Source organism: Adiantum capillus-veneris, chromosome 16 (assembly GCF_014529385.1).
Source record: "Adiantum capillus-veneris isolate H3 chromosome 16, ASM1452938v2, whole genome shotgun sequence".
Taxonomy (NCBI): Eukaryota; Viridiplantae; Streptophyta; class Polypodiopsida; order Polypodiales; family Pteridaceae; genus Adiantum; species Adiantum capillus-veneris.
In genome coordinates, this window is record NC_140946.1 from 140,221,232 (window position 1) to 140,233,767 (window position 12,536).

The 12,536-nt window shown below is 44.6% G+C and overlaps 1 protein-coding gene across 2 annotated transcripts in view; it reads right to left on the bottom strand.

Annotated features, from left to right (window-relative positions):
• The window catches only part of LOC147439965 (purple acid phosphatase 7-like), a 91,128-nt gene that overhangs the window by 53,041 nt on the left and 25,551 nt on the right, over positions 1-12,536 (bottom strand). Inside the window, exon 2 of one of the 2 annotated variants that reach the window (XM_086485675.1) lies at positions 1,295-1,451. In XM_086485675.1, the coding sequence (XP_086341801.1) occupies positions 1,295-1,451 (157 nt within the window). Of the gene's footprint in view, positions 1-1,294; positions 1,477-12,536 lie in introns of both variants that reach the window. The other variant, XM_086485676.1, reaches the window with a different exon arrangement.

A 12,536-nucleotide genomic window follows, 5' to 3' on the forward strand; every position in this document is an offset into this window, starting at 1 on the left:
GGCAGGGGCGGCGAGTGGCAGGTGGGGCTGCAGCAGCGGCTGTGCCGCGAACTGCTACAGCTGGGGTGGGCAGCGCGCGGACACGCAGGGCAGCAAGGGGAGAGAGAGAGAGAGAGAGAGAGAGAGAGAGAGAGAGAGAGAGAGAGAAATGAAATGAGAGAGAGAGAGAGAGAGAGAGAGAGAGAGAGAGAGAGAGAGAGAGATGGCGCAAGCCCTATGGGCAATCTCTGCACAAAATATTGATACAAGTGCTACACCAAATCTACCATCAAGGAGATGCCCCCCCCCCCCCAAACAGGAGTGCAGCCTCAACAATACCTTCAACCCATAAAATATGGGAATAGGAAAGTGGCTTGATCAAAGATAGCATACAAGTGGCCATACAGGACATAATCTGAATGTCTCCCGTAAACCCTAGACATTGAATTAGCCTCTCAAGGCGGAGGACAGCCACAAAGAAGCCCTCTCTCCCTAGCGTTAGGCGGAAAACCCAAGAGATGACCTCCAAAAATCTGGCAGATGCAACAATTAGAGCAAGCGAACAAAGCGGTGGACAGCTTTGTACTTACACTCAGCACGTTCAGCAAGTGAATGGGCAAAAGCCCACAGAGACTGAAAATGCCTGCATATAGGCCTTTGACACGAAGTCAGGCAGCCACCCATAGCCACACCACATAAACCAGCTACAGACTAGGAAAAAAAAAAAAGTGGGGCCTGGGCGTCCCTAGAAGTACAATGCCCCTAACAACTGTAATTTGGGTAGCCAACTTACAACCAAGGGCTGCCCACAAATGAGAATAATGAATACAAAAGCATCTCGAAGGTAAACCTCTAACTAACACTTAAAGGCACAAAGCCATAGAAAACCTTTCAACTGATTGACCAACATGCTTGCCACCCATATATTTATGACAGATGCACGTGCATGCACAAACATGAACACGCTCACAAATCCATGCACTCGACCACATGAGCTCTCATGCAATGCCCAAATCAGAACGTAATTGTTACAACAACTAATTTCTTTCAATTTTTGTAGTAAATCCTAACTAATGCTTTAAGGATAATGGTGCTCACCAATAAGGAATAAAAACTTCCCTTTCTGATGAGGTGTTTTGCTTGCAGTAAACTCTCGCAATTAATATTGCCATAAGCACTCTCAATCATGTTTTTCACCCCATGTAGAACCACAGACTATGAGACAGTAAGCTTTCTCACCACGAGTATTACCATGAACTATGAAACGGTTAAGCTTTCTTAATAAGAACATGGGGAAAAGAGACCTGTTGCAAACCTGCATACCACTTTGTCTGCAAACTTGGAGCAGTATAGACATTTGTAAAAGAAGCTGCAAACGTAGGGTCACTCGCCCCCTGAAGTCCAGTTTGGTAGAAATTATCACCAGTTGAGATCACAAACTGAATACCAAGCTGCTGTCCAATTCGGCCCATCTTCAAACAAGCAATACCAGTTCATCTGAGAATATGATACATCTTCAGTGTACAATAAAAACCGAATTGGACATTTTCTTTGAAATAACCGTATCCCTGTCGATAAATTCCTACTTGCAGAATCTGATAATACCAAGATAGGGCAGATAAAACTATTATTAATCAGCATGCAAGATGTAGAATGTGAAGACATTCACAATACCACCAACTTGACTCGCTGCTAGGTTGTGTGGACTCCACTACTATGCATGAGCTCCACATGAGCCAAAGAATATATATCCTCTACGTGTTCAGATACTTGATATGTCATGCAAATAGCACGATTGAAAGAAAAAAACTGACAATGAAAATCACACTTTTTAAGAGTTCAGTAATTCTGAAAAGAAAGAAACTTAACCCATCTGTAAACAGAGCAAAACAGCTTAAGTCAAATATGTTTAAGGAGAAACACTGCTCATAAATAACAATTTGTAAATACACTTGCCGTACTGTAGTTCATGGAAGAGAGAGAGCGTGCACTGGAAGGAGAGAGGAAAGAGACAATGGCACAAGGGGGCGAGCCCACTAACTCCAAATGACAGTCTCAGAATGATAGAAGACAAAGGACAGAGAGCCCCCTAGGCCACATATATAGTGAGCCAAGGCAAGTTCGGGCAAATATCTTCGTTAAATACTACGACCAAAACTAAAATCATCATCCTAAAACTATGAAAATGGTCAAAACAGGCCTGAGACGGGCGGTGTGGGTCCATACCCTACATGTGTCTAAGATCCTCGTCCAGCAAGTGTACGGGTGGCCATCCTACAACTAAGGGTTGGTGCACGTGTGATGAGAAGCCTATAGGCAAAAGGAAAAACATTTGCAAGGTGAAGATAACTCTCATAACCCCCCTCAACAACAAATGTTGACAAATCTGGAGGACAAAAAAATCCCAGGAATGAGCACCAAACCCACAAAACGACAACCCGTACAACACCAATTTGATGATAACCAAGGTTGAGAAGTCACAAAAGGAGGTTGATGAAATAACCAACTACCAAACAAGTTACTGAAAAATTATTTAGGAAGGGACCCAAAATGAGCGTCGAATAGCTCATTGATGACAATCACCACTGAGATAGAGAAACAAAGTGTAGCAACATGTCACGTGACACATCCCAACCCTATGTGTCCGTGGACAAGCTACACCACAGTAGGGTTCAGTCAATCCGATCAAGTTAGATTAGCAGTGATCTGGCACTTTTGTGAGTCTATTCGTAGACCGTGCATGCCCAGTCACTTAGCATAGATGCATATCCTCCGGTTGCACACAGTATGATCATCCGAATTCCCATCAGAATCCATTAGCATCAGTTAGGGGAATTTTCCACTGCATTTAGCCTATTCTCCTATGTATTGGTTATTTTCACTTATTATTTTTAAGTGACTTTCCAACAAAAGTAGGTAGGGCAATTTTGCTAAGTTAATATATAAGCAAACCCAAGTTAGCACTTTCTGGCAGAAGAGGCAGCAGGAGCTTCCTGCTCAACAGGCAACTTCTCAGCAATACCCCCCAGAACCCCTGGCGTTTTGGCTTTGCATCATCACCTACACCATCAGAGCCCTAGCGTTTTGGATACAGACATCAGCCCGACGTCCCTCTCGCAATTACCGCGGGCAACACCAGATCCCCAGCGTTTCCTCATTTGCATCATCGCCATCAATTTCAGCCTCGTGGCGTTTTTGCCTTTCCTCAGCCATACTAGATCCCATGGCGATTTCAGCCTTTGCTTGATTGCCCTCACCCCCCAAGTCATCTAGCGGTTGCAGATTCATTCAGTTTGCAGCAGAAGTACCCACAGCCTTAGCGTTTTTGAACCAGCGTTTTCAGCCATAAAACGCAGCATCACCTCTGCCATTCCAGCGTTTTTGGATCAGCCATTCAGCATTGAAAAACGCACGATTATCAGCAGATGAAGCACAGCAGATCAGCCCCAAGAAGGTTGCAGATGTTCCTCCATTTTCAGCCATAAAAACGCAGCCAAAAGTCATTTTCAGCCACAGAAACAGTCCCGAAAAATAGCAGATAAAAGTTCACAAATTTCGCCATCAAGTCGCCGTCGTCGTCATCCGCATAGTCCAACTTGCATCAGTCCATTGCATTCGCATTGTACACCTTTGTGCAATCAAAGAATAGACCACTCTCGCCGACGAGTGGGGCCTTCGGAGGAGGGTTTTACAACCTCTCGGGTGTCGTATCTCTTCTCTCTCCTTCTCTCAGTCTCATTCACTTGCACGCACAATATCCACTCACTTTGTTCGTGACCATAGCACTCTACACGACGGAAAGCTCTCTCTTTCCCTAAGAACTAAAAGGAACCTTGAGCAATAAAGATCACTAACCTTGAGAAAATACAATATTCATTCCGCTGCACATTACATTGGTATCAGAGCTTTGGAAGTGTTCTGCATTACTCAAGGAAAGAACCACAAGAACCACAAGAAAATTTTTTTTGCTTGTTGCAATCGCACGAACCCAAGTTTACTTGGGCGTGGCGATTCCTAATCGTGTTTTGTTGAAGAGTGACAGAAATCCCAAGAAAGAAGGGCTTGTCCAGCCTCCCCTTGTGTCTCTTTTCACTCATTGAGAGCAGACCGTGCACTTAGCGGCCGGCCAAACGACGTGAGGTGGAAAAAAGCAACCTTGGTGTGAGCGCAAGGCCGCCAAGGGGTGTGCCCGCAGAAAAGAGTAGAACTCGGGTGAAGAGAAGATCCTTCTTCAATGCGATTTGCAAGCGAACGAAAACCTCAAGAACCCCAAGAACCCAAGACCCTCAAGAACCTCAAGAACCATAGATTCTCACGAATCAAGGACCTCAAGACCCTCAAGAACCCAAGTTCCTCGGGGACTTAAGAACCCAAGACCCCAAGAACCCACAAGAACCGACGATTGCAGAATGGTCATCACTCGAAGCGGAATGGATACTTCGCTTGGAGGTGATGAGCATGAGAGAGGCGAAGAAGAATTTTCCCGACCAGGAGGTTTTTCTGACCTTTCCCCATCTACGACACTGATTGCACTAACTCCAATGGAGGAGTTGGAACTGTTGTTTATGAAACAGACTTTACAACGCAAAGCAAGAAATGCAGTAAGAATGGCAACCATAGCGCGTGAGCGTGAGCAAGCACGCTTGGAAGCCAAAGAACGACAAGCCGCATTGGATCGTGAATTCAAAGAAAGAAAAGCAAAAATGGAACGCAGACACGAAGAGAACCAAGCAAGACAAGCAGAATTTGATCGTAAGAACAAAGCCCTCAAAGAACAGAGCGACCGACAGAACAAAGAGATGTTGCGACTTTTTTCTCAAGTACGGACGTACTTTGCACAGAATCACGAAAAGGAGACTCTCTCAGTCTCTCCTTCTCCAAAGCAGGATACACAGGATTTGCATGATTGTGTGAAGCATGATGATGATTTGAATGACAATGATTTGCATGATGATTTGAATGACAATGATAAGCATGATGATTTGGATGCCAATGATTTGCATAATGATTTGGATGACAATGACAAGCATGATGATTTGCATGATCAAGATGTGATTTCTCACAAGCATGATGAATTGCATGAAGATGATGTGATTGTTCATGTTAGGTGCAACGGAATGAATGTTGTATTTTCTCAAGATTAGTGATCCTTATTGCTCAAGGTTCCTTTTAGTTCTTAGGGAAAGAGAGAGCTTTCCGTCTTATGGAGAGTGCTATGATCACGAACAAAGTGAATGGATTGTGCGTGCAAGTGAATGAGACTGAGAGAAGGAGAGAGAAGAGATACGACACCGAGAGGTTGTAAAACCCTCCTCCGAAGGCCCCACTCTCGTCGGCGAGAGTGGTCTACTTTGATTGCACAAAGGTGTACAATGCGAATGCAATGGACTGATGCAATGGGACTATGCCGATGACGACGACGGTGATGACGACGGCGACTTGATGGCTGAAATCTGAGTTCTTCTAAAAACTGAATATAGGGACTGTTTCGGTGGCTGAAAATGACTGTTTTGCTGCGTTTTTATGGCTGAAAATGAGGGATCATCTACAACCAATCTGGGGGCTGAATCTGCTACTTCTTGTGGGCTGAATCTGCTACTTTTTCTATTGCTGAAATCCAAAACGCTAGAGACTGAGGTTGACCAAAAACGCTAGCTGATCTTGCATTTCCAAAAACGCTGGGCATGTGAAAAACGCCAAGCATGTGGTGGTCTTTCCGGCGACGATCTGATGCAAAAACGCCAAGGGCTTGGCTTTCCGGCGATGAATGTTGTTGAAAGCGCTAGGGATAGGAATCTGCTGCTTGGAGAAAACGCCAAGGCTTGGGATCTTGCTTGGAGGGAATCCACCAATGTTCTGTTGAGAAGTTGCCTGTTGAGCATGTGCTCCTGCTGCCTCTTCTGCCAAATAGTGCTAACTTGGATTTGCTTATATACAAACTTAGCAAAATTGCCCTACCTACTTTTGTTGGAAAGTCACTTAAAAATAATAAGTGAAAATACCAATCAATAGAAAAATAGGCTAAATGCATTGGAAAATTCCCCTGACTGATGCTAATGGATTCTGATGGGAATTCCGATGATCATGCTGTGTGCAACCGGAGGATATGTATCTATGCTAAGTGACTGGGTATGCACGGTCTACGAATAGACTCACAAAAGTGCCAAATCACTGCTAATCTAAACTGACTGGACTGACTGAACCCTGCTGTGGTGTAGCTTGTCCACGGATACATAGGGTTGGGATGTGTCACGTGACAGTTCACAAGGATGATGTGTTAGTGGATGCTTTTCCTAGCGAACCTAACCTCGTTGTAGATTCGATCAATCACGAAGATCCGATCTTGGCTTTCGAATCGAGGTCCCAAGAACCCCCACAAGACGATTCGATCATTCAAGAAGAACCGATCTTGGCTCTCGAGCCTTGGTCCAAAGAACCATCACAGGAAGTATTATGTGTTCGCATGATTGATACGCACGCATTGTTCGAGTGTTTCATTCGTGAAGGTTTCCTGTATTTTAGTCAGCATCGTTATGTGATCCCTTTTGCTAGGCATGACATATTGTATGTTGAGCACGTTTCTCTCATGGATGAGCACCAATGTATGCGGATTGTTCATGAAAAGCTGCAAAGTTTGTATGTCAAGAAGTCACATTCCATGTCTCTTCCTTGGCATGACACAGTTTCTGAACGAGCACATGATTGTATGAGCACCAAGCATGGGCATTTCCATTGTGATTTGCCACAGTTAATTGATTTTGATCAAACAGAAAAGATTCGATCGCATTGTTTGCATGTGTTTGATGAACGGGTTGTCACTCCGTTTCTATGTTCATCTACATTGCATACACAGTCTTTAGAGAAGACACGATTTTTTTCCTTCACTTTGCATGGAATGGGTATGTTCATGGTTTTGTGTTGGAGATGGTTTCAAGGATTTTCAGCCATGGAGATTCTTGAAGACGGAAGCAGCAGGACTCTAGACGAGGTTGAAGCAAGAAAGGCGATTCAGAAGACTTTGTGTCGCTTTCGGCGCGGCCCAAAGAAGCAAGCTTTGCAGACCTTTATGAAGTTCAAGTACCGCTCAACCCACATAGCAGAGTGGGCCGGCGAAGAGTCCCTTCCAGGATTCCGGATGCTGTTGGCGATCTCCCTCGACGCCATACAATTCGGTACGAGTACCTCACTTTGAAAAGGAGGGGATGTCACGTGACACATCCCAACCCTATGTGTCCGTGGACAAGCTACACCACAGCAGGGTTCAGTCAGTCCGATCAAGTTAGATTAGCAATGATCTGGCACTTTTGTCAGTCTATTCGTAGACCGTGCATGCCTAGTCACTTAGCATAGATGCATATCCTCCGGTTGCACACAGTATGATCATCCGAATTCCCATCAGAATCCATTAGCATCAGTTAGGGGAATTTTTCAGTGCACTTAGCCTATTTTTCTATTTATTGGTTATTTTCACTTATTATTTTTAAGTGACTTTCCAACAAAAGTAGGTAGGGCAATTTTGCTAAGTTAATATATAAGCAAATCCAAGTTAGCACTTTCTGGCAGAAGAGGCAGCAGGAGCTTCCCGCTCAACAGGCAACTTCTCAACAGTACCCCCCAGAACCCCTGGCATTTTGGCTTTGCATCATCACCTACACCATCAGAGCCCTAGCGTTTTGGATACAGACATCAGCCCGGCGTTCGCTCTCGCAGTTACCGCGGGCAACACCAGATCCCCAGCGTTTCCTCATTTGCATCATCGCCATCAATTTCAGCTTGGTAGCGTTTTTGCCTTTCCTCAGCCATACTAGATCCCATGGCGATTTCAGCCTTTGCTTGATTGCCCTCACCCCCCAAGTCATCTAGCGGTTGCAGATTCATTCAGTTTGCAGCAGAAGTACCCACAGCCTTAGCGTTTTTGAACCAGCGTTTTCAGCCATAAAACGCAGCAGCACCTCTGCCATTCCAGCGTTTTTGGATCAGCCATTCAGCATTGAAAAACGCAGGATTATCAGCAGATGAAGCACAGCAGATCAGCCCCAAGAAGGTTGCAGATGTTCCTCCATTTTCAGCCATAGAAACGCAGCCAAAACAGTCATTTTCAGCCACCGAAACAGTCCCGAAAAATAGCAGATAAAAGTTCACAGATTTCAGCCATCAAGTCGCCGTCGTCATCACCGTCGTCGTCATCGGCATAATCCAACTTGCATCAGTCCATTGCATTCGCATTGTACACCTTTGTGCAATCAAAGAATAGACCACTCTCACCGACGAGAGTGGGGCCTTCGGAGGAGGGTTTTACAACCTCTCGGGTGTCGCATCTCTTCTCTCTCCTTCTCTCAGTCTCATTCACTTGCACGCACAATATCCACTCACTTTGTTCGTGACCACAGCACTCTACACGACGGAAAGCTCTCTCTTTCCCTAAGAACTAAAAGGAACCTTGAGCAATAAAGATCACTAATCTTGAGAAAATACAACATTCATTCCGTTGCACCTTACACAACAGGAGAAGAAGCGCATGGGGGAACCCCCTAAAGAAGACCACTCAGACCGAAAAGAAGAGAAATCTGCCAAAATGGGTAAACCAGCAACAAGTCCAAGTCCAGAAGTCCCTAGAAAAGAAAAAAGGAAGCCATCTCAAAGAAGTATAAGCTACAAAAAGATCTGTCCTTCCAAGAGAGAGAAACAATATCGAATATGTTTCTCCACGTGCGAGCAAAATCTCGTTTTGTCTGCCACTTGTACTTTCTCCTTACGTCTACCTTCACTATTAAACAACATCAACAAGCCCATTGGGTAAGTGTTGCTCAACTAGACTGCAATACTTTTGTGTTAAGGCTTTTGCTAATGGTTGCCTAGAGATTCTTGGTACTAATTTCATTTAAGCAAATGTGCCTTCTCTCTTCTCTACACCGTGAGTAGAATATTGAATAACATCTATAGCAATTCACTTTTTTGCTTGGTGAGCGCATTAAACGTGGTGCAATTTGAGTCCTCACACAGGCGAGAATGACGCCACTAGCACACATCAAAATATGGAGGAAACACCATCATCCCCTCGCAACTCCACACACACGCATGGGCCTCATCTCAAGGGATCTCCTTGTCCATCTCCTGCTTTCAATGCATCCCTTGTTGTGCTTCAATGCCAACTCGAAGAGATACAACGGCAACTCATGGACTTACGCACCACATAAGTCTTTCGCCGCATTTTCTTGAAAGTACGTTAAGGACTACACTAAGATTGCTCAACCCTTTATGCCTTTGCTAAAGGGCGTCCAAAGTTAAAAACGTGATAGACCAATGAACTTAATCAATGTTTTCAGACGTTGAAGCAACTAGTTATGGCTGGTTTACTATTTATTGTTGGTTTTGCAGGCATAATCAAGGACAATTACTCTTCTCTTAAAGAGAAGGCAGGGGGGTATCACAAAGTGATGACGTGGCATGACCAACTGGGAGAGAAATGGCCAAGTGGACAAGAGAAACTGAGCTGACCAACTTGAAGAACTTTTGAGCACCGGCAGAGGGGCCAAACCCTACAAATCCCAAAGCTTGAAGTCTGAGGCTGATTTTTGTAAAATGCATTGACATACTGATGTGGCAGTCCGTATGGACGATGACATGGCACAACTGTAAGGATTTTTCTGCAAATTACGCTAGTTGCTTTTGCTGATTTTAGCGCTAGTTTTTAGGAGCACATGCTTTTGGGGATTAGTGCTTTTGGGGCTCTACTTTTAGGCATCCCTTGTACTATTTATAAGTGCCCTTGGGCCTCACTCTACAGAGCATTTGGACACAGAGTCTGAGAGCAAAGGACCCCCAAGAGTTGTACTGTTGCGACTCGTAATAATAAAGAAATACCGGAAGGGGCGCCAGTCTTTGGGGCCAGTGCATATGGGCACGGAACTCCGCCGTGCCATGTCAGCTCTCTCTCTCTCTCTCTCTCTCTCTCTCTCTCTCTCTCTCTCTCTCTCTCTCTCTCTCTCTCTCTCTATATATATATATATATATATATATATATATATATACGTACATATATATACATGTATATATATATATATATATATATATATATATATATATATATATATATATATATATATATATATATATATATATATATATATATATATATACGTACATATATATACATATACGTACATATATATACGTATATACATGTATATATATATATATATATATATATACATGTATATACATGTATATTATTTATATATATATATATATATATATATATATATATATATATACTTGATGATGACATATGGGAGTTCTCTAGACTTGATGATGACATATGGGAGTTCTCTAGACTTGATGATGACATATGGGAGTTCTCTAGAGATGGAGATATCATTCTCTTGGGAGACTTTTATGCCAGGACGGCGAACTCCCAAACAGTATTTTATGATACCTCAGAGGAGATGCTTAGAGAGAGATATATCGGAGATGGGGCTTGACAGACACTCACAGGATAGAGAGCACACAGAGTATGGGAGATATCTCATGGAGATGACGACTACGCATGGTTTGGCCATACTTAATGGTCTAGAGATTTTTCCTTCGTCTGGGGGATTCACATGCTTTCCACACAGACATGGGGCTAGTACAGTGGACTATGTCATGACTTCACCGAGCTTCATCTCTAGTATTCAAGATCTCAGTGTGGGACCTAGACCCGTTGGAGTAGCAGTGGACCGACCATGCTCTCCTGACTTTTTCAGTCTCTTTCCAGTATAGTGCCTCTCAGACACCACGGAGGATTGCGCACACGGGGTATACTTTCGAGACGGACTCAGTTTATGTGGAGGAGATTTACAGGCCGATGTAGCCTGTATATACCGTGGAGGAGATCACCACTCTATTGCCGGAGATCTTGCATGGGACAGCAGTAGAGGCATACCCACACACTCAACCAAATCAGAGAAGACGTTCTGGGAACATGCCTCAGAATAGTTGGTATGATGAGGAGTGCAGAGAGATGAGAGTTCAGATTCAGAGCGAGCTTATACTTGGAGTCATTACATACAGACAGTCTCGGATTGCCCTTTCGCGTTTAGTGCGACGGAAGAAGCGGGCCTTTTTAGCCCAGATGGAACGTGATTTTTATCAGCTCTTTTTCAGTCGAGATTCAGGTGAGGCCTGGCGTCTCTTCCATGAGCACTCACCTCCTCCAATGATTACTTCTCCCGAGATTTGGGGTGAGTATGCAACATCATTATATACAGTACCTGGGCAACCACCATTACCAGACCCTCTAGAGCCATGTCCAGCCACTAGTACCTACTTTACCACTGAGATGGTGAAGAACGCCATTGACAGGATGAGTGTCACCAGCGTGTGACTACTATCTATCCTTTTTGTTGATTTCTTTCTTATTATTTATTTACTTTCACTCTTTGGAAACACCCCTCGGGAAATCTAACTTCCTTGCATTGCATAGCTAGTGTGGAACTGTTCAGAGGGAGTCCAGGCCTGAGGGCAAGAGAGCACTAAGGTTGGACAAAGACTATGGTTAGCCAAAGTGGGGTCATTGACTAGCCGAAGTGGAATCCTTTGCTACAAAGGCTACATTTCAGTTCTGGGTGTGGCTGCAATGTACAAAGGGGGTCAGATGACCTAGAAAGATACAATGGCAGCATATCCTAAAATTTAGGGAACTGCTATTTTGGGCCGAGAAATGTATTCGCGTCATTACCTCCGGAATGACAAGAGGAACATTTTATTGCTCTGCTGCCAAGTCAACTGACGCACCAGTTGAGATATTTTTAGCCCCGTTGGCCAAAATCGGAAACCGGGCAAGGTGTCACTCTGTGAGCATTTCTGCTACTCCTGGCCAGAGAAGGGGGCACCTAAAATGAGAGAGGAGGCTGATTTGAAGTTTTTGTCACAGGTTAAGAGCTATGGAGTGCTTCTTTTCCCTCTTATGTACAACGCGGTGCCAGGAGTGATGCCCTTCACGCTACGCACTGCTCTCTCTCTCCCCTATGGCAGTATGTTATGCCCCACTAGTGGGCTTTTCAATTGACCAATGTACAGTTGTGTGGGTTCATGCGCGATTGCCGAGGCAAGAGCCTCTTGCACAGGTACTAGATTAGCTAGCGGCTAATCCCCCGCAAGTACAGGTGAATTCGGAGAGGTTTCACGTCAGAAATCTCGTCCGATTCAAAGGGCAAGTAGCCCTACAGGTGCGGAAGCTCGAGGGCTTGCTACGGATGCAACCGGCACGCGAACCGGAGCCCAAAACAGTAAATTACAACCTGCTGTGTATTTTTGCAGGTTTAGGGTTTTGGCCCTAAACGGACCCTAATACCCCCAGGAGGTTCGGGGACGCGAGGGGACCGCTGTACAGGCGATCTAGCGCATTTTCGGGGCTGAAAACAGAGAATTCAGTGTGCTGCAGATTCTCGCCAGGTTTTGCAAAGTGTCCGTATGCGTCAGGAAAGTCATTCAATGCGTGGGAATACTGATTGTGAAGGGTCCTAGTACAGTTATGCCGCCGAAATCGGGCCGGAACAGTTGAACTTCAGCCAAGC